General features: G+C 48.4%; 1 protein-coding gene across 1 annotated transcript in view; it reads left to right on the top strand.

The window, feature by feature from the left end:
* RND2 (Rho family GTPase 2) overlaps positions 1 to 12,109 on the top strand; it is a 41,511-nt gene extending 29,402 nt beyond the window's left edge. The window contains exons 3-5 of the mRNA XM_081838257.1: positions 2,285 to 2,394; positions 5,472 to 5,606; positions 8,221 to 12,109. Of these exons, the coding sequence (XP_081694383.1) occupies positions 2,285 to 2,394; positions 5,472 to 5,606; positions 8,221 to 8,469 (494 nt within the window). The 3' untranslated portion in view covers positions 8,470 to 12,109. The remainder of the gene's footprint in view (positions 1 to 2,284; positions 2,395 to 5,471; positions 5,607 to 8,220) is intronic.
* The last annotated feature ends 6,673 nt before the right edge of the window (positions 12,110 to 18,782 follow it).

Raw genomic sequence — 18,782 nt, 5'->3', positions numbered from 1 at the left:
CTGCCAGAAGCGGCTTAGTCATGCTGGCCACATGACCTGGAAAGCTCGGCCAGTAAAGCGAGATGAGTGCCGCAACCCCAGAGTCGTCTGTAACTGGACTTAACAGTCAGGGGTCCCTTTACCTTTAATTTATGGTCTCTGCTGCGCTGGTATCCTGGCACCACTTCTACGTGATGAAAGCAAGGTGGGGGAATTTACTTCAGGCTACCTATTCTAAACAGAAGGGATGTTAGTTCCCTGGCTTCCAGTCCACGGCCACATGAAATTTCCTGCATGGCACTTCGAAAGTACAAAGCAATATACAGCATCTGTTTATAATTGCCACTACAGCCAATGTTTGATATAGAAGCTAGGTGCCAAATGGCTCCTTAAACCCAGGTTACATTCGCCAAAACGGAATGTCTAGTTGCCATTTGGGGCAAGTCTTATTTTTCAAATGATGGGCTGGCTGTGGTTGATTCTCAGTTAAACATCTGGCTGGTTCAAATGACAACCTTGATCTAGCTTAAGAACTTTGAGAGCTTAAGGAGGAAAAGTCACTTGATCCAGGCACAGTCCACACACATATATATATAGGGCTATTCCTAGCTCTTTTTCTTAATGGTGACCTGGACCATTCATAATGTAGGAATATCCTTCAGAACTGTGTGCAGGGCAGTGGGGTGGATTAAGGGAAGACAAGCTGCTACAGTTTACTATAATGTTATTCCTTCCAGTAGCACCTTAAAGACCAACTAAGTTAGTTCTTGGTATGAGCTTTCGTGTGCATGCACACTTCTTCAGATACACTGAAACAGAAGTCACCAGACCCTTCTATATACTATTACCCCTCCCCACCTTCTCACTATATAGAAGGGTCTGGTGACTTCTGTTTCAGTGTATCTGAAGAAGTGTGCATGCACACGAAAGCTCATACCTAGAACTAACTCAGTTGGTCTTTAAGGTGCTACTGGAAGAGAATTTTTTTATTTTGTTTTGACTATGGCAGACCAACACGGCTACCTATCTGTAACTATAATGTTATTGACTGCTCCTGCTCAGGCTGCACAGAAAAAGCATTTTGGTTCCAGAGATCATTGTGATTGAGCAGATAAAATATAACTGATAGAATTCTACAGGGTGGGGTATTTGTGTGTGAAAACAGTCCCGATCCAATGATCCTCAGATGTCAGGCACCATCCTGGAGCCCAGGCATCCTGACTTGGTTGTTAGTTGCCGATAGCCAGGTGTAAAATGTGCCTGGCATCTGGCTAATTTTGAACACTGCTCCCAGCCCTCTAAGACCAGTTGTTGTTTCCATTTTACAGATGGGAACTGAGAAGCTATAATTTGCCCATGGACACCCAATGGGTAACGATGACGGAATTGGGACTTGGAAATAGATATTCAGGAAAGCCAACTGTCTATCAGGGCTTTGGAGACTCTTAGACAGGGAGAGGGATAATTTTGTTGCGTGGCGATTCTTACCTTATTACCCTTGGTCTGCTTTGGTGGTCAGACGCCAGTTGCTAGACCCACAATCTTTTCTTAAGCGCTGGGTCAACAATGCTTTTTTATTCCTGGTCTCCTGGATTTCTCCTCTGCTGGGCTCTGAAACTTAAAGCAATTCTGGCTGGAGGGAAAGCAACCATTGGAAAACACTTTGGCGGGGAAAGGGGTTAAGCCTTCTGCACTCGCGTTACTTCTGCAAACCGGGGTTTTTAGAAACTGTGTGTAGTTCTGTCTTTTTTTTTTAAAAAAAGGTGTTGCCTCATTTTGCAGGTTGAGAACCTTCTGGGCCTCCAAACTGGATAGATCGTGTTTTGTATCTTGTAGTTTTTTATGTTGGGAACCTCCCTGAAATCAACAAATGAAAGGTGGTATACAAATTAATTAAATTAATCTAAATTAGGAGGGCATTCAGGTTTGCACACACCCCAGGAAAGTTGAAATGAACTGGGAGGGGGAATGCTTGACCAAACCGCATGCAAAAGCACTTAAATGCACATGTTTCCCAAATCTGATAGACACTCTTTTAAACAGTTTCTTAATTATGAGTTGAGGAGCTTTAAAACAACCACCAGGGTGTGTGGAGTTGTGCATAGGTCACTTACCATCTACTGGAAACCATTTATCATTCAGTCCTGCAAATTTGAAATTTCCGGATTTTAATTTCAAAAAATGTGTCGGCTCTTTGTGGAATTCTGTTTCAGCTGTTAGGGGATAAGCCCTCTGAGTTAAAAGGCCAAATGCCATGTATAATCTCAATACAAACAAGCTAATGTTATGTGTGTTTCTCACACAGGCTCAACATACTATGACAATGTGCGCCCCCTTGCCTATCCTGACTCGGATGCTGTTCTCATCTGCTTTGACATTAGCCGCCCAGAGACCTTGGACAGCGTCCTTAAAAAGGTGAGCCAGCTAGAATATACTGGGGAGTTTGGGATGGGGCAGAGGATGATCTTTCAGTTTGGGGAGAGCTGACATCTTAGAAGATACAGCGGGACTCCAGAATCACAGTTGTGCTCTAAGCTGGCTTTGAAGACACTCAAACTCAGGATGCAAGGGAGAAACTTGCTAAGAGGAAGGCATGCTTGGCAAATGCACACCGTGATCAACTCCCGCCCGGAAACCAATGTCCCCACTGTGGAAGGACGTGTGGGTCCAGAATTGGCCTCCACAGTCACTTACGGACTTGTTGTTAAAACCGTGTTTATGGAAGACAATCTTACTTGGCTACAAGTGGTCGCCAAAGAAGAAGAAAAAGAACAGGCTCTAAGCTTTGGTTCTGACATAGTTTCCCTTCTGGAGCTTGCATTCTGGGAATTTGGGGATAGGACTCCAGGGGAAAGACTCTAGTTCTCCTGCCTAGAATATCTCTGACAACTTGCCGGCAAATGCTGCTATCCGGGGAGCGCTGTCCACGTGCGAAAACAGGAGACTGCAAATGGAACAGCGATGCTGTTCTTGCATGCTGTTCTTCTCACATCTATTTGCGGAATATTCTGTGCCAGCTGTGGATTATGGCCAGCATAACCGAGAGCCCCAAATGTGCCTGGCAACATTGCATATTTAGCTTCTTCGTTCTTTAAATCAGAACGGCTGGAGCCAAGAGCTGTTTCTGTTACGTGACACTGTGGGTGAGGCTTTAACTTTATATTATTTTAGTTAGAAGTTCCCAGAAGTCGATGCCTCAGGACTTGGAACCCACCTAGTTCCAACTGCATGCTCAGTGACTTTCAGTGGCGTAGCGTGGGTTGTCAGCACCCAGGGCAAGGCAAGTAATTTGCGCCCCCTAAGCTGTGGATTTGCACCCCCTAACCCATGGATTTTAGCACTCGAGTCTCTTCCACTAGATTAGTTAAAGAAACCCTTACCCCCTAAGCACATGTATTGTTTGCAGTGAGAGAGAGTGAGTGAGCCAGGTAGGGGCAGAGAGCTGCGACTGTGAGCGCGCGCCCCCCCAGATGTTGCGCCCGGTGCAGCCGCCCCCCCCTGCACCCCCCACGCTACGCCACTGGTGACTTTGAGTTCTGGACTTCTGGGTGGGGGAAACACTAAGAGGGTTTTGAAATGGGCTATCTCTGCGCGTTCTGGCAAATTGTTCCTGTTCCCATCTATACCCTTCACTGCTCACCTTCGGTCTGTCTCTGCAGCAACCCTCCCAGAGGCTTTGAGAGGAACGTGTTGAGGGTTTTTTGAAGCTTAGAACAAATGGGTGTCCCATAGGACTTCTTTTCCGAACAGCTTTCTGCTTCCCTCCAGTGAACACTGCACAGTCTTGTGTGGCAGAAATTGTACCTCAGGTGCTGTGAAGCAGAAATCGGGGGTGTAGCTTTTTGATACTGATATAAATATGGGAGGTTTTGAAAGCGGAGTGTTGTGCCCCCAGGCTGAAATGTGAATGCATCGGGGAGGGGGGGGAGCCCTCGTAATTGCTGCCCGTTGGGTGCAAAACTGGAGTTGGCTGCAAAATAGGAACCGGCTTTTGATTTCCCACTGAGCTTTGACTCCACACAGCTTGTAAGGCCAGAGGGGAAGGGAAGCCATTTGACGCTCTTTGAATAAACAACTTTGTAGAGACTTGATTTCTACTGAGCTGAGGCTCGGTGGAGCCACCAAAGTGACCCAAATTCTGTGCCAGAAATCTGTATGAACAATGCAAATAATCCTGAATTTTCCCATTTGTGCTTCTGTTATTTGCTGGTAGGAAAAACCCCCTCCAAAGATTTATTCAAGGCTGTGTAGCAGTTCCCCATCACTGACGGAATCCTTCTCAGCCCAGCCCCATAACACTGGAGACTTTCCCACACTTTGAAGTGTTTTCAGCCTCACGGGCTAGAAACTTGCTTTTATAGATGAAGTTTGAAGCAGAGATTCTTGGAATACTGAAGTACGTTGGCCAATACCAATTTCTGTTCCTGGGGTGGTGCGACAATGAAGTCATGGAATGGGCACAGCAGCGAAAAGAAAAGGAAGCCTTGGAGTTTATGCAGAGAGCAGAGCCATCATCACTGAGCAAAATAAGACAGACTCTACCAATATATTATTTAGATGCCCAAACAGCCCAGGCATTGTGCAAAAACTGTTGAAAGAGAACATGTCAGAACCTGAAAGCTTTACAACAGAAATCTTCAGCGTGTAATCTAAATTTTGCAAAGGGGTAGTGTATCATTTTTATGTGCTGAATATCGGCAAGCAACGCCCTTTCCTTTCCTGGAACGCTGCTTTTCAGTATTGTTGCTGATTTATGGAATGTGGCATCGCATGAAAAAACATTACCGGTTGTATTTTGTTGCTCGTCTAAATAGCAACAAGTGTTACGGCGGAGAGCGCTTTTAAAAAATGGCAAATGGAAAATGGCAAATGAAGCATAATGGAGGTGAGAGGTGTCAGGGACTGGCTGGACCGAAGAGGAGTGGTGGGAGCCCCAAGAGAAACCCCAGAGGAGGAAGGATCAGAGCCCGGGGATTGGTGGTGGGACACTGAGGGGAGGTCAGAGGGAGAATTGGATGCTGAAGGGGCAACAGGGTTTAGTGAGCAGGAAGAGCCGGTGACAGGGAGCAGTTCAGACTCAAAGGATGAAGCAGAGGCTGATGAAGAATCCAGGGAGTCTCCCTCTTCAGCTGCGACAAGCTCCCTTCCCCGCTGGTCTCCAAGAACGCGCAGGATAATGAGAGCAGAATGGAGGCCAGAGGTGCACAGACGCAGTTTGAGACTGCTTGGGAAACATCTGGGAGAGGAGGAGCCTTAGACGGGGTGGAAGGCAGGGGCCTTCAGTCCTGGCAACTGCTCCATAGGGGGCAAGACCTGCTGAGAAATGTTACTGAATTGTATGCCGTTTCCTTGAATTGAGAGTTAACTTCACTGACAACGGAGCCTTGCGTCTCTCATGCTGACGTGCGTCTGACTCCAGCCCTGACAGCAGGTGATTCAGCCAGTTTTTCTAACCCCGCTGTTCTTTATTTCCTGATTTTGTTCCCCCGCAGTGGCAGGGGGAGACACAGGAGTTCTGCCCCAGCGCCAAGGTGGTTCTGGTGGGCTGCAAACTGGACATGCGCACCGACCTGAACACTTTACGGGAACTTTCCAAACAGCGCCTTATCCCCGTCACACATGAGCAGGTATGTTGTTGTTGTCGTCATTGTTGTTTTACTTATAGCCTGGGCTCACCATGCGTAACTCAGTGTTAGGCCTCGATTTCAAGATATGCTCATGAAAACAGAGACTGGCTCTGAGCAGGCGAAAGGTGCATTTCAAGTAAGTGAGATAGGAAGTCCTTGGTGCCAGAAGATGTGGATATGAGGCAGGCTTGAGCCCGCCCACCCCCTGTAGCACCTCTGCTTTTAAAAACTGATCATTGGCCTTGAGATGATGATGATGATGATGATGAAGATGATGATGATACAGTGGTGCCCCGCAAGACGAATGCCTCGCAAGACGAAAAACCCGCTAGACTAAAGGGTTTTCCGTTTTTCGAGGCGCTTCGCAAGACGAATTTCCCTCTGGGCTTGCTTTGCAAGACGAAAACGTCTTGCGAGGTTTTTTGCTTTTTTCTCCCTTTTTCTAAGCCGCTAAGCCACTAATAGCCGCTAAGCCGCTAATAGCCGCTTAGCCGCTAATAGCTGCTAAGCCGCTAATAGGGTTGCTTCGCAAGACAAAAAAACCGCAAGACGAAGAGACTCGCGGAATGGATTCTTTTCGTTTTGCGAGGCACCACTGTAATAATTTTTTATTTATACCCCGCCCTCCCCAGCCAAGACTGGGCTCAGGGCAGGTAATAACCAATAATAAAAACAAGTTGATTGAAATACAATTTAAAAGATTAAGATATAACATTAAAACATTAGGATGCAGCCTCTTCACAGGAGGAGAAAAGAAAAAGAAAGAGGGAGAGGGAGAGGGAATCAAACTGATTCTAAACCAAAGGCCAGGCGGAAGAACTCTGTCTTACAGGCCCTGCAGAAAGAAATCAGATCCCGCAGGGCCCTGGTCTCATGAGACAGAGCGTTCCACCAGGCCGGAGCCAGTGTTGAAAAGGCCCTGGCTCTGGTTGAAGCTAATCTAACTTCCTTAGGGCCCGGGACCTCTAGGGTGTTGCTATATATGGACCTTAAGGTCCTCCGTGGGGCAGACCAGGAGAGGCGGTCCCGTAGGTACGAGGGTCCTAGGCCGTGAAGGGCTTTAAAGGTCAAAACTAGCACCTTAAATCTGACCCTGTACTCCACCGGGAGCCAGTGCAGCTGGAAAAGCACTGGGTGAATATGCTCCCGTGGCAGAGACCCCGTGAGAAGCCTCGCTGCAGCATTCTGCACCCACTGGAGTTTCTGGGACAGCTTCAAGGGCAGCCCTGCATAGAGCAAATTACAGTAGTCAAGCCTGGAGGTGACCGTCACATGGATCACATTAAAAACTTAGGGTTCAGAAGTCTGAAGGATGCATAGATTTTTGCACCTGACATGTGCAGGAGCCAAACACATGTATTTCCCCAGTTGACTACAAGCACCCAGTGTATGTTAGCTACGTTTATCTTCTCTGGTTTATGCACTTGTGTGTGTGTGTGTGTGTGTGTGTGTGTGTGTGTGTGTGTGAACTCCCTACCCCCAGAAGTGTTTTCTGGCAGCAAATGAGTGGAAGGCAGCAAAAAGAAAAAGGACCGCAGGGCAGGTAATTGCAGGTGATGCGAGCTAACGAGCCAGCCCATGTTCTCAGGGCTGCTAATTAATCTGCAAAATGGGGGGGGGGGTGCTTTCCCAACCCATATATGGTCACGTTTTTAAAGAATTCGTCTCTATCCTCTCTGCACTGCAATTCACCCTGTGGCCAATTAAATGAGCAAGACAGAAACTAAGGTGAATAAAACCCCAACTCCGTATGTTCAGAGGCAAGCGCATCTGAAGCACCAGGCAGGAAGGGACAAAGTGCCAGAGGCAGCGCACTCTGAGATGCTCCTTTTGCACATTCCCCCCCGGGGGGGGCAGAGGGCAGAGGGGAGCCGAATGGCAGCTGAGAGCATTAGTCTCTGCACACGCCTTTCGTGCCAACCCAGCAAAGCGAGTGCTTAACATTGCTTTGCACTCCGGCACTCACAAACCCCAGCCTTTTTCTCACACCTCCCTAGTTTTACACACCAGCCCTTCCTCCCTTGCTCGTTTTGTTATACATATATATATTTTAAAAGAAGCACTTTGCTCTCTTTCTACCTTCTAGGGAAAAAAACTAAAATTAACTGCTAGCTGTGATGTTAAAGAAACACATGGAGTTAGCAGCGTCTAGGGAAGGTGGTGAGCCGAGAGCATCTGGTGTATTAGTGCTAGGAGTACGGATTAGAGCCAGTGTGGTGTAGTGGTTAAGAGCGGTAGACTCGTAATCTGGGGAACCGGGTTCGATTCCCCGCTCCTCCACATGTAGCTGCTGGGTGACCTTGGGCTAGTCACACTTCTCTGAAGTCTCTCAGCCCCACTCACCTCACAGAGTGTTTGTTGTGGGGGAGGAAGGGAAAGGAGAATGTTAGCCGCTTTGAGACTCCTTTGGGTAGTGATAAAGTGGGATATCAAATCCAAACTCTACTGTGCGTTGTTTTTTTAGGGGACGGAAGGGAGCAGGTCTTGGCAAAATCAAGGGGGGGAGGCTTATGAAACCAAGGTGAGAGAGAGAGGGGAAAAGCAGAAGAATAAATACAGGGGCCAAATTCTGGCATAATGTTTTGGCGCTTTTCTCCCCCCCCCCCCTGCACAGGGCAGCATTTTGGCCAGGCAGCTGGGCGCCGTGGCGTACGTGGAATGCTCTTCCAAGGTTTCGGAGAACAGCGTGCGGGACGTTTTCCACGTGACCACCCTGGCGTCCGTCAACCGTATCCACAAGCAGCTCAAGCGCAGCAACTCAAAGCGAGGGCTGAAGCGGGCGGCGCAGTTGCCCGCTCGGACGGACTTGTTGACTGACCCCGAGATCCGCAAAGACCGGGCCAAAAGCTGCTCGGTGATGTGAGAGGAGACAGAGGAGAGCCCCCAGGGGCTGAAGCAGAGCACTGCCTGTCTTGTTCATATCTCTTTGTACAGTATTTGGTCAGGGGGAGGTCTCTGCGCCGTTCCCCGGGATGTAGGCCCGAGGGAAAACAGGCAGCCTTCCCCCGGAAAAACGTTTCTGCCTGAAGCCGCGAAATGCTATGCATACATTGACAAAGTCTGGATGTGGGGCTAGTATTGCACAGGACACAGAAAATGCTCAGGTAGCGGATGACCTCTGAGGAAAAGGAGCGCATCTCTGCGTGAGGCACAGATATCGGGGGTGCGGGGTTGGGCAGAAATCTTCTTATTCTCTTCAGAGCAATTATTTTGGAGCTAGCGTATGATGTGTAGGTTGCCCGGGCCACTGGCCTCTTTGTACAGCCATGGCGTGGGGCAGTCAAGCCATGCCTTTAGCATGTGTACATGTGTGTGCGTGCGTGTTTGTGAATTGTATGCGCAAGGCGAAGTGCGGGGCTAGCGCTCCCGCACAGGTCCGGTCGCGGAATAAAGAGCTGCGGATGGGTTGGCAGAAAAAAAAGGTGGTCATTTGAGAAGACAAAATGGCGGCGGGTGTGGGTAGGGTGCGCGTCGGTTTGGGAAAGGCGGGAGAAAGATGGTAGCAGAGGCTGGGGGGAGGCTGAAACGCTTTGTAGGGGAATGGTAAACAGAAGTGCATTTAAGGCCTTGGACCATGGGGTAGCTTCACTACTGAACAGGTGAGGCACGGCCAGGTAGGTGGCTGGCAGGAAAGTTGGAGAGGTTAGGAGCTGTGTCGTCAGGAGCCATCTTTCCTCACAGCATCCTCTCAGTCACACCCTCTAGTGCCTTCAATTGCAGGACATCCGTGCCTCTCTCATTTGCTTCGTATGATTCAAGAAATGGGATAGAAACAAATGAACCTCTCAGAGCCACCCCAGCGTCACGGGAGGAGCCCATTTCCCCCCTGTTGCCGTGCCTTCACACTCTCTCGTTGCTTGAAATGCTTTTGACCACTGCATTGAGCTTGATGCCAAAGCAGAGTTTGGGTGGGAGTTTTTTCGTCATATCTTTTCCCTGGGGAAAAAGGAGGGGAGGAGAAGGAAGGACAGCTCCACTTCTGTGCCACGGGTAGTAAATTAACCAGGACATTGTTTTGGCAATTTATTGCTGCTGTTGGCTTCCAGTTCCGCGGCGCTGCATGGTTTTCGTTTGCGCCAAAGAGAAGTCATTCTTTCGTTTTCCCTCAAAGCGCATTTGTGTCTGAAGTCTCTCCTTCCCACGTTGTATCTGGACGATGTTGCTTTGGGGCAGCGGGAACCCAGGCACGTTTATCGGGAGGTATGGAAATGCCGCCATGCAAATTCCCTCTTGAGAGGATTTGGAGAAATGGGCTTGATAGACAGGAGCGCAGCGTACATGTGTGTCAAGAGGCCAGGAAGTATTGTCGCATTAGCATTCATTAAGGGCCCTGGCAGAGAGTGAGGTCAAGCCACAGATTGTTGCCAATGGACAAATCTGCAATGATTGGAGGAGGAGGAGGAGGAGGAGAGGGAGAAAGCTGCTGACTTTTGGCCCCGGACCAGAGAAGGGAACAGAGGTGGCTGTGTTTGTCAAGCAACTTCTTCTTGCAAATCAAAATAATAACTCCATGCTCCCTAATATATCTGGGAATCCAGCATTGGGGTTGGGTACCGTTTTAGGTTCTTGATGGGTGTAAAGCTCGTTCTTCCTAAAACACAAACCAATTTAATTTTCACCGCCACCATTAACTTTTTCCACCCTCTGGTGCCATCGAAGGACTTTTCTCTGGATCAAATGCATGCAAAACTCTAAGGGGATGTGGTGGCTCTGGGGTCCAAGCCTGCCTGCAAAGTGTGATTTGGTTGTGTGGGAAACCACCTCTGCATATGGTCAGGTGTTCTAGGACTAAGAAAAAATAAAACAAAATCTGGAGCAGTCATGTCCTTCTAACTAAGGGGAGCAAAGGGATTTTGGGGACAGAGCCCCCCGAGTTGAGCAAATGTCTTTTAGGCTGATCTCATACTCTCCAACATTTCTCTGATGAAATTAGGGGAAACACTGAACATTTTTTTTAAAAAAACTTCTCTATACAGGGCTGCCTTCAGATGTCTTCTAAAGTTTGCCTAGTTACTTATCTCCTTGGCTTTGGGGTCGCATAACTCCATACCCTCCAACATTTCTCCAGCGAAAACGAGGATGTTCTAAAGAAAAGTGGGACATTCTGGGATCAAATCAGAAACCGGGACAGCTTCTGTAAATCCCTGGGAAATGGGGGCATTTAGAGGGTCTGTGATCTACCATGGTAGCACCCACTGAGATCAGGGTGTGGCTAACCTATAACCCTCCAGATTTTTTGGGCACCTGGCAGAATTCAGGCCACAAATTTGCCAACCCTGCTTATAGGTCTTGGTTTGAGCTAGGCCTCGGGTGTATCTCTGCATATGACGAAAAAGGGGGGGTCTCCATTTTCTACCTCTCCTCTGAGCAGCCAGTGCCTTGTCCACACACACACATCAGGACTTCAGGACTTTTGAGATTGCAGCGGCTGCTTTCTACGCTTGGTAGCCAAGTTAGCGGGCTGAGTGCCGCAGTTGCTCTGGCACCGAGGGATCTATTCACAAGCAGGATTAGCCGAGGCTGCCTGTTCATCCTCTCTGCCAAAATGAAATAAAAAAGGCACAATTGTTAACTGCGCTGGGTTTGAGGACAGCGGCTCCATTGTCCTGGCCGGGCAGCAGCTGGTGTTCCAGGATCTCCCTTCCAGCCTCTGCTTGGTCTGGGATTTCGACATGGGGTTATCTCAGGCCACGGTCGTCCATGAGGCCCAAACCCCACACATCCAGGCCTTCATTGGTAAAAAGGGCATGCGTGTGTATGCGCAAGAGAGGGGAGGGTATCCGGATGGAAGATATGAAACCTTTTATCCCCATATATTTTGCCAGAATCGGGAATCTACAGAAGGAAGGAAACCACAACGATCGCCGAAAGATTTTGAATAATAATAAATTTTCGGGCTGAGGTGTTTAATTCTGTTTCTCTTCCTCCTCCCTGACCCCCCCCCCCCCCCCGCTCACTCCCACATCCCCAAATGCAAAATGTTTGGGCTAATTTGGCAGTTAGCAAGTTTTGTTTTGTGTGAGGGACAAAAGTCGGTCAGTCGCTTAGCATGACCTGCCCGCTAAGCCAAATTATTCCTTGGAGCTTAGGTATTTTGCCGTCAGTGTATGATTATTATTAGGCTTCTAATACATAAATTGCCTCCCCCCAATGAGATGAAAACCTTATTAAGAGAACAATTCTTCCTCGCAGAGTTCTGTTTTTCCTCCTCTCCCTCCTCAATAGCTCCTTTTGCTGCTCCATATTTGGTCTGCACTGCGAAGCATGGATGCTGAAGGAGACGTTTGCCAAATATTCGGGGTTGTTGTTGTTTTTAGTCACTAGATTACTGGATGCCATTCCTTTGTCTGGTGTGTTCAGCTGTGTTTTGTAATGCAAGGCCTTGGCGCAAGGGTCCGTTAAGAAGCCGGAGTGCCTCTGAGCATGGGCAAATGTACCTATGATTGTGTGCTAGGGGTTCTGGAAGGTGCCTGTCCTGAATAAAATAATAATGGCTGCCTTTCTTCTCCTTGCCCATGGCTGATAATGAACTATTAAGTGATGGGCACCTTGGAAGTTAAGAGTAATACATTGCTGCAGTGATTTTCCCTGTCAGGAATGGGAGCCTTCATAATTTATTAATCCTATTTTTAGCATAATAGTTCTGACCATAAATGAAGCTCACTAAAGCAAATTTTTGAGGTCTTTATTAATCATTAAATAGCATCCTCTCAGTAAGCTGCTTGAATAAAAGCTTCATAAACTCCCAAATTAACTAGCAGTAGGTCCCTGGCCATGGGTTGAAATTCAAAGGCTCCTTTTTGGAAGAAAAAACAAAACAAAACCCAACTTCTCAGTGCCAAGTTTGTCAAAGCTGGGAAGACAGGCAAGGCATTTGTAGTCATTGAAAGGAGATTCAGCTATCTTTGATGGTAATCTACCTCAGGGATTATCCTGAAATGTGTTTGAACAGTATAGGTAACCTATGACTCTCCCAATGTTCCTGGACTACAACTCCCATAATCCCTGGCCGTTGGCTTGATGGGGCTTTAATTCAGCAACACCTGGAGGGCCAAAGTCTGGGGCCACCTTCCTCAGAATGGTCTACCCTGGACTCTGCTCCTATGTTTACCTCACTTCCACCTGGTTTGTAAAGCCAACGAGAGTCAATGGAGTCTGGTGGGTGGGAAGGAAGAGCTTGTCTTCATCTCTGAAGTGGGCATGTTTTTAATTCCTGAAGATGTTCCTGGAACGTGTCCAAAATGATCAAGGGCCTGGAAACCAAGCCTTATGAGGAACAGCTGAAGGAGCTGGGTACGCTTAGCCTGGAAAAGAGGAGGCTGAGAGGAGATACTGTGATGGCCTGGGAATCCGATTCAGAGGCTGAACCGGAGGAATAATAATAATAATAATAATTTATTATTTATACCCCGCCCATCTGGCTGAGTTTCCCCAGCCACTCTGGGCGGCTCCCAATCAGTATTAAAAACAATACAGCATTACATATTAAAAACATCCCTGAACAGGGCTGCCTTAAGATGTCTTCTGAACGCCAGGTAATTATTTATCTCTTTGACATCTGATGGGAGGGCGTTCCACAGGGCGGGCGCCACTACCGAGAAGGCCCTCTGTCTGGTTCCCTGTAGCTTCACTTCTCGCAATGAGGGAACCGCCAGAAGGCCCTCGGCGCTGGATCTCAGTGTCCGGGCTGAACGATGGGGGTGGAGACGCTCCTTCAGGTATACAGGAATCCCAGCCTGCACAGGAGTCCCCGCCTCCAGGGCCGGCTGAACTGGGGCAGGGCCTTGATTCTGAAGCGCCTGCACCTGTGCCGGATCCTCAGGAGCAGGAACCAGGTGAATCCACTCTGGCTCCAGAGGTGGTTGAGGACTCAGTGCCTACAGGTGAGTCTCCCCCTGGGCCCAGTAACCCTTCAGCCTCTCCTGAGCTGCAGAGGCTCAGGGCAGAGAGGCGAAGGGAACTGGTTTCTGCCAGGAGGAGTGTTCGCCTTAAGGCCAGGAGAGGCGGGTCTCCTGGGGGCCGGGACCGCCCCTGGTCTCAGAACAGATAAAGGCCAGTCAGCCCGGTCCCAGGTTGTGGGAGCAACGTCGTTGATGAGCTGTTTTGGCCAGCATCCAGTCCTGTTTCCCCCAGAGTTCCTGTCCTTGCCCGGCTTCCCGCTGTGGACCCCGCTTCGCCCGAGGAGGACTGTCTGCCAACCCTCAACTCAGGTCCTGGACCTCGCCCCACGGTAACCTCCCCCCCCCCGGACCAGCACAGATACGATCTTCAAATACCTCAAGGGCTGTTCCATGGGAGAGGGAACAAGCTTGTTTTCTCCTGCTTTTGAGGGTAGGACTTGAACCAAGCGCTTCAAGTTACAAGAAATGAGATTCCAATTAAACATCAGGAAGAACTTTCTGACAGTGAGAGCAGTGAGACAGTGGAACTGTCTCCCTCATGAGGTTGTGGACTCTCCTTCCTTGGAGGCTTTTAAGCAGAAGTTAGGTGGCCATCTGTCACAGATGCTTCAGTTGCGATTCCTGAATTGCAGGGGGTTGGACTGGATGACCCTCGGGGTCCCTCCCAACTCTACAATTCTATGATTCTAAGTAGTGATGGGCTTGAAGTCTACCTGCCATGATGCTATGGCTGCTGCCTTGGTGGCAACCCTCAAGTGTGCGGTTGTAGCTACTTGGCAGTGCAAGGAAACCCACTCAGGTTCATAGCTGTCAACTTACAGATTTGAAAATAAGGGACCAGCAGCCTCAAAAGTAAGGGATCCGCAGCCAAAATAAGGGATTTTCCAAGCACGGGTATGTTCAACTTCTGAGCCCCTCCAAGCCAAAGGCAGAAAGCCCAGCCAGCAGCCAAATGAAGCCTCAAGCGGTGGCAAAGGGGATGCAGCAAGGAAAACCACCATCACCTCTCCGCTGGGAAGCGCTGAGCAAAGGGGAGTCCCCAGGCAACACGGCCGATTTGATCGGCACAAGGCATGCAAGCTCCACCCCCCCCAGTCGTTCTTAGACTCCTTATTGGGTGCAACACAGTTGGAGCCTCCCTCCTCCCTGGCCGGCAGGGAGGGAGGGAGGGAGAGGAGCTGCTTCCTTTGAAACCCAGGAAATTTAAGGGACATCATCAATAAGGGACAGCAGCGGGACACAGCGCTGGGATAAGGGACTTTCCCACCAAATAAGGGACAGTTGACAGCTATGCTCAGATTCGGTGTCCTCCTCTCCAAGCAACATTGCAGGGTCCAGGCAGGAGCCCTGCTTCCAGAGTTGGAGAGCAAACAGATCTTGTTTATGAGCTTTTGCTTTCTCGGGGTTTGTTGCTACTTGAACGATACATAACGCTCCGCTCACGAGTTTTATCTGCCTGTCGTTGCTAGGCATTGCCCCGAGGTGCAGAAGGAGTTGGCTGGGCATCAGGTGGCTTCCTTCAACCCTGTTCTATAATCCCCAACAGAGAAGTGTTTATGGAACTGGAAGGGAGACCAAAAGCCTCTTCCTTCCAGGACTTAACACCCACATAGGCCAGTCCACAAAAGCCGGAAGCCGTGTGCTACAAGTCGAGAGTAGGGATCCTCTTCTTAAAAATGCTGATCTCTCCAGCAGTTTTCTTATTCACGTGGCTTATTGCTTATCTAGACAAAAACAAGCTGTTGACATAATTCCCAAGTGGACTTTCTACCTTTGCAGCTGCAGGGAAAGCTGAGCAGGCTTTTTGCAGGTTGGGGTTAAAGCGTCAGAAGGAAGGCTGTCCTCATTCGCTGCCTATTGGCATACCTTACAACATCTCTCCGATGAAAATAGGGACGTCCTATTCAATAATTATAATTTTATTATTTATGCCCTGCCCATCTGACTGGGTTGCCCCAGCCACTCTGGGCAGCTTCCAATATATAAAAAAACATAATAAAACATTAAACATTTATTTAAAAAAAACTTCCCCATACAGGGCTGCTTTCAGATGTCTTCTAAAGGTTATCTCCTTAGCTTGGGAGTCACATAACTCCATACCCTCCACCTTTTCTCCCATAAAATAGGAAATGTGGGGCATTCCGGGATCAAATCTGAAAGTGGGATGGCTCTGTACATCTGGGACTGTGCCTGGAAAATAGGGATACTTGGAGTGTTGGTTGGTGGAGGTTGGACCATGCCCAACAAAATTTGCTTCTCCCTTTGCAAAAATTTCTTAAGCTGGTGATTCACAGCATTAACAGCCAGCTCTTCGGAAGAATTCAACCAAAGCAGAAACTTGTGGCTGTCACAAGCTGTGGCTGCCATTTTCTTCTGGCAACCAAAGAACCCAAAATGAAAGACTTCTAAGGAGTAGCAGTTGCCAGGACATTACCCTGTTCACCTCCACGTTTCAGACATTGTGATATATATATATTGGTATATCACGATGTTTAGCTAGTGATATATCACAATGTTAAAAACCAGACACCACTCGGCCCTGCTCTCCATCCCATTTGGGTATTAGGACCTAGGGAGAAGTTAATAATGGTTTGCTAGAGGGCATAGTGGTGAGCAGAACAGAATACCTTCTGGGAGCCACAGGAAATGAGAATTTATGGTCAAAAAGTCCCCTTTCTCCTGGGCTCCTGCAGGACATTCCATAACCTTTGGGGATATAGCAGAGCAGTACCATTCCCAGCCAAAGCTCTCAACAGACATGATTCACTGTCGGCAGAGCCTTCTATCAAAGGCTGTGGCTGCAGACAAACATGCCAACTGTATATTATTTAACACACGATCTTGGCTGAACTCCCGTTTCCCATCATCACTGACCGTTGGCCATAGTGGGTGGAGGTGATGGGATTTGGGAGTCCATCAATATCTGAAGGACAACCATGGTAGCTACCTGCTGGTTTAGCAGATGTATGTACACAGGCACATGTGGATACTCCATAAGGATCTAAACACTGAACCTCTTGGGCTTGCCAATAAGAAGGTTAGCAGTTTGAATCCCCGCAATGGGGTGAGCTCCCGTTGCTCTGTCCCAGCTCCTGCCAACCTAGGAGTTCGAGAGCATGCCAGTGCAAGTAGATAAATAGGTATGGCTGCAGAGGGAAGGTAAACAGTGTTTCTGTGCGCTGTGGCTTCCATCATGGTGTCCCGTTGCGCCAGAAGCGGTTTAGTCCTGCTGGCCACATGATCTGGAAAACTGTCTGTGGAAAAATGCCAGCTCCCTCGGCCTGAAAGCGAGATGAGTGCCGGAATCCCATAGTTGCCTTTGACTGGACTTAACCGTCCAGGGGTCCTTTACCTTTTTACCTTGTGTTAAGTTGTGGGTGAACATATCAGACGACACAGCGATTCTTCAAGCAGCTCTTGTTTATTCACAGGCCAGAACAGAACTGAACTGAAGGGTTCAGCCAGCCTGCTTATACAGAGCTCCACTACAACGCAACAGTAACAACTTTCTGTAACTATCCAATCCCTGAACGTCACTTTCAATTCCTTATTTGCATATGTGGACTTAAGTGAACACTATCTACAGTATCCCCCTGCTGGCCCAGGGTGAGAACTTCAGTACATAACACCTTGCATACTCCATAAATGGCAGACATAGCCAAGAGAGAGTGTCCAGTGATGTCCAAAGCAAAGCATCTTTCTTAAAATGCTCAAACCACGCGTTGTCCCAGTCAGCATGAAATAGGAGCTACAGACACCCCTTTCCCTCCCTCCCCACCCCAAATGCTTTGTGCTGTGAAAGGAAACAAACAGGGCCTGTGTGTTCCCGACTGAAGCAGTTTTATCTAAATAAAAGCAGAGAGCCCACATGTGTGTCAGGCTTGCGCCAGCCTTTTTTCAATGGATGCTCTGGAATGATGGCCTATGAAAGACTGAGCTCTGAGCCAGATTGGTCCAAAGTGCCACCTGGTGTCAAAAGCAGTGCTTGTGTGCTTTGGATGGTAGCAACTCCAACCAAAACGTATCATTTTAATACTGAAAGGTTTTAAGAGAGCATTTGGCCAACAGCTCAAATGGGGCACCTAATTTAGGTCCCTGAGCAGTGAGGGAGGGGAATTAAAGAGAGGCCCTCCCTCCTCAAAAAAGCCTACAATGCGTTTTCTTTCTTGGTGTACTGCAACACGTATATAATACCATAGTAGGACAAAATGACTTCGAAGTTGAGGGTCAGGTGGTGTCTTTTTAAGAAAGGGGGGAGGAAAGCAGAGGTGAGGCCTTGCCGGCATATTTGAAAACAGGAGCAGGGATGGAGTAAGAATGCAAAGTAGCAGCTGTGGATGCCATCTGTATGTTTTATAAACTGCCTCTGGAATTTGCCCAGGCAGTTAATCCGTCGCATGGAGGCAACAGTAAATGCACCTCGCTGAGCAAGCCTGGTGCAATTTTGCAAGACGTTGTCGTCCCCCACTTGCAATTTAGTAAATCCTCAAGACCTTAATCACAGTGATTTTGGACAAAACAGTGGCGCCCTCATTACTTACTGTTACTAAAACAGATTAAGAAGCAAAACGAGGGTCCAGTTAGCACTCAAAATGCAGGTTTGCAAGTTTCTGAGGCGCAGACGGACACAAAAACAGGGAGGAATATTTGTAGACTTCTTCCGTCTTAAGGTGGTGGCAGAAAGTTTGTAGCAGATGCTTAAAAGTATTGCCGCTCCATGGGCAAACATGTACTGGTAGAATAAAGGACTGAAATGGATCTTCCCCACTTCCAAAGTCTCCATAGCCAGTATGGGGTTCATTTCTGCCACTAACTCTTTTCAAGGATACCTCCGGAAGAAAAGTTTGGAGAGGCTACTGAGGTTAGCAGTATCCGGCCAAGAGCCAAGTAAAAACCAAGTCCTAATAGCACGAGCCCTGCCTTTTGGTGAACTCACCCATGTTAAATCAATGAAAATATGGATACTAAACACCCAGACTTACAGTAAAACATTTGTGGGTGCCCAGGCACCCAGGGCCCCCTGGAGTTGGCGCCAGTGGTAAACAGGCACAGGCGAAAACCTTCAGATGCAGAGGGACACTGTATATATCAGTGGTGCCCTAATTTAGCCTGCCAGCTGTTTTGGGACTACAATTTCCATCATCCCACTGGTCCTGTTAGCTAGGGATGATGGGAGTTGTAGTCCCAAAACAGCTGGAAGGCCAAGTTTGGCCACCACTGGTCAATATATAAATTATCATTCTTTTCGTTGCTTCAGGTGTTCTGGGGCAATTGA

This window comes from Podarcis erhardii (assembly GCF_964252035.2).
Source record: "Podarcis erhardii genome assembly, chromosome: 13".
NCBI lineage: Eukaryota > Metazoa > Chordata > Lepidosauria > Squamata > Lacertidae > Podarcis > Podarcis erhardii.
This window is presented reverse-complemented; position numbering and strand designations above follow the sequence as displayed.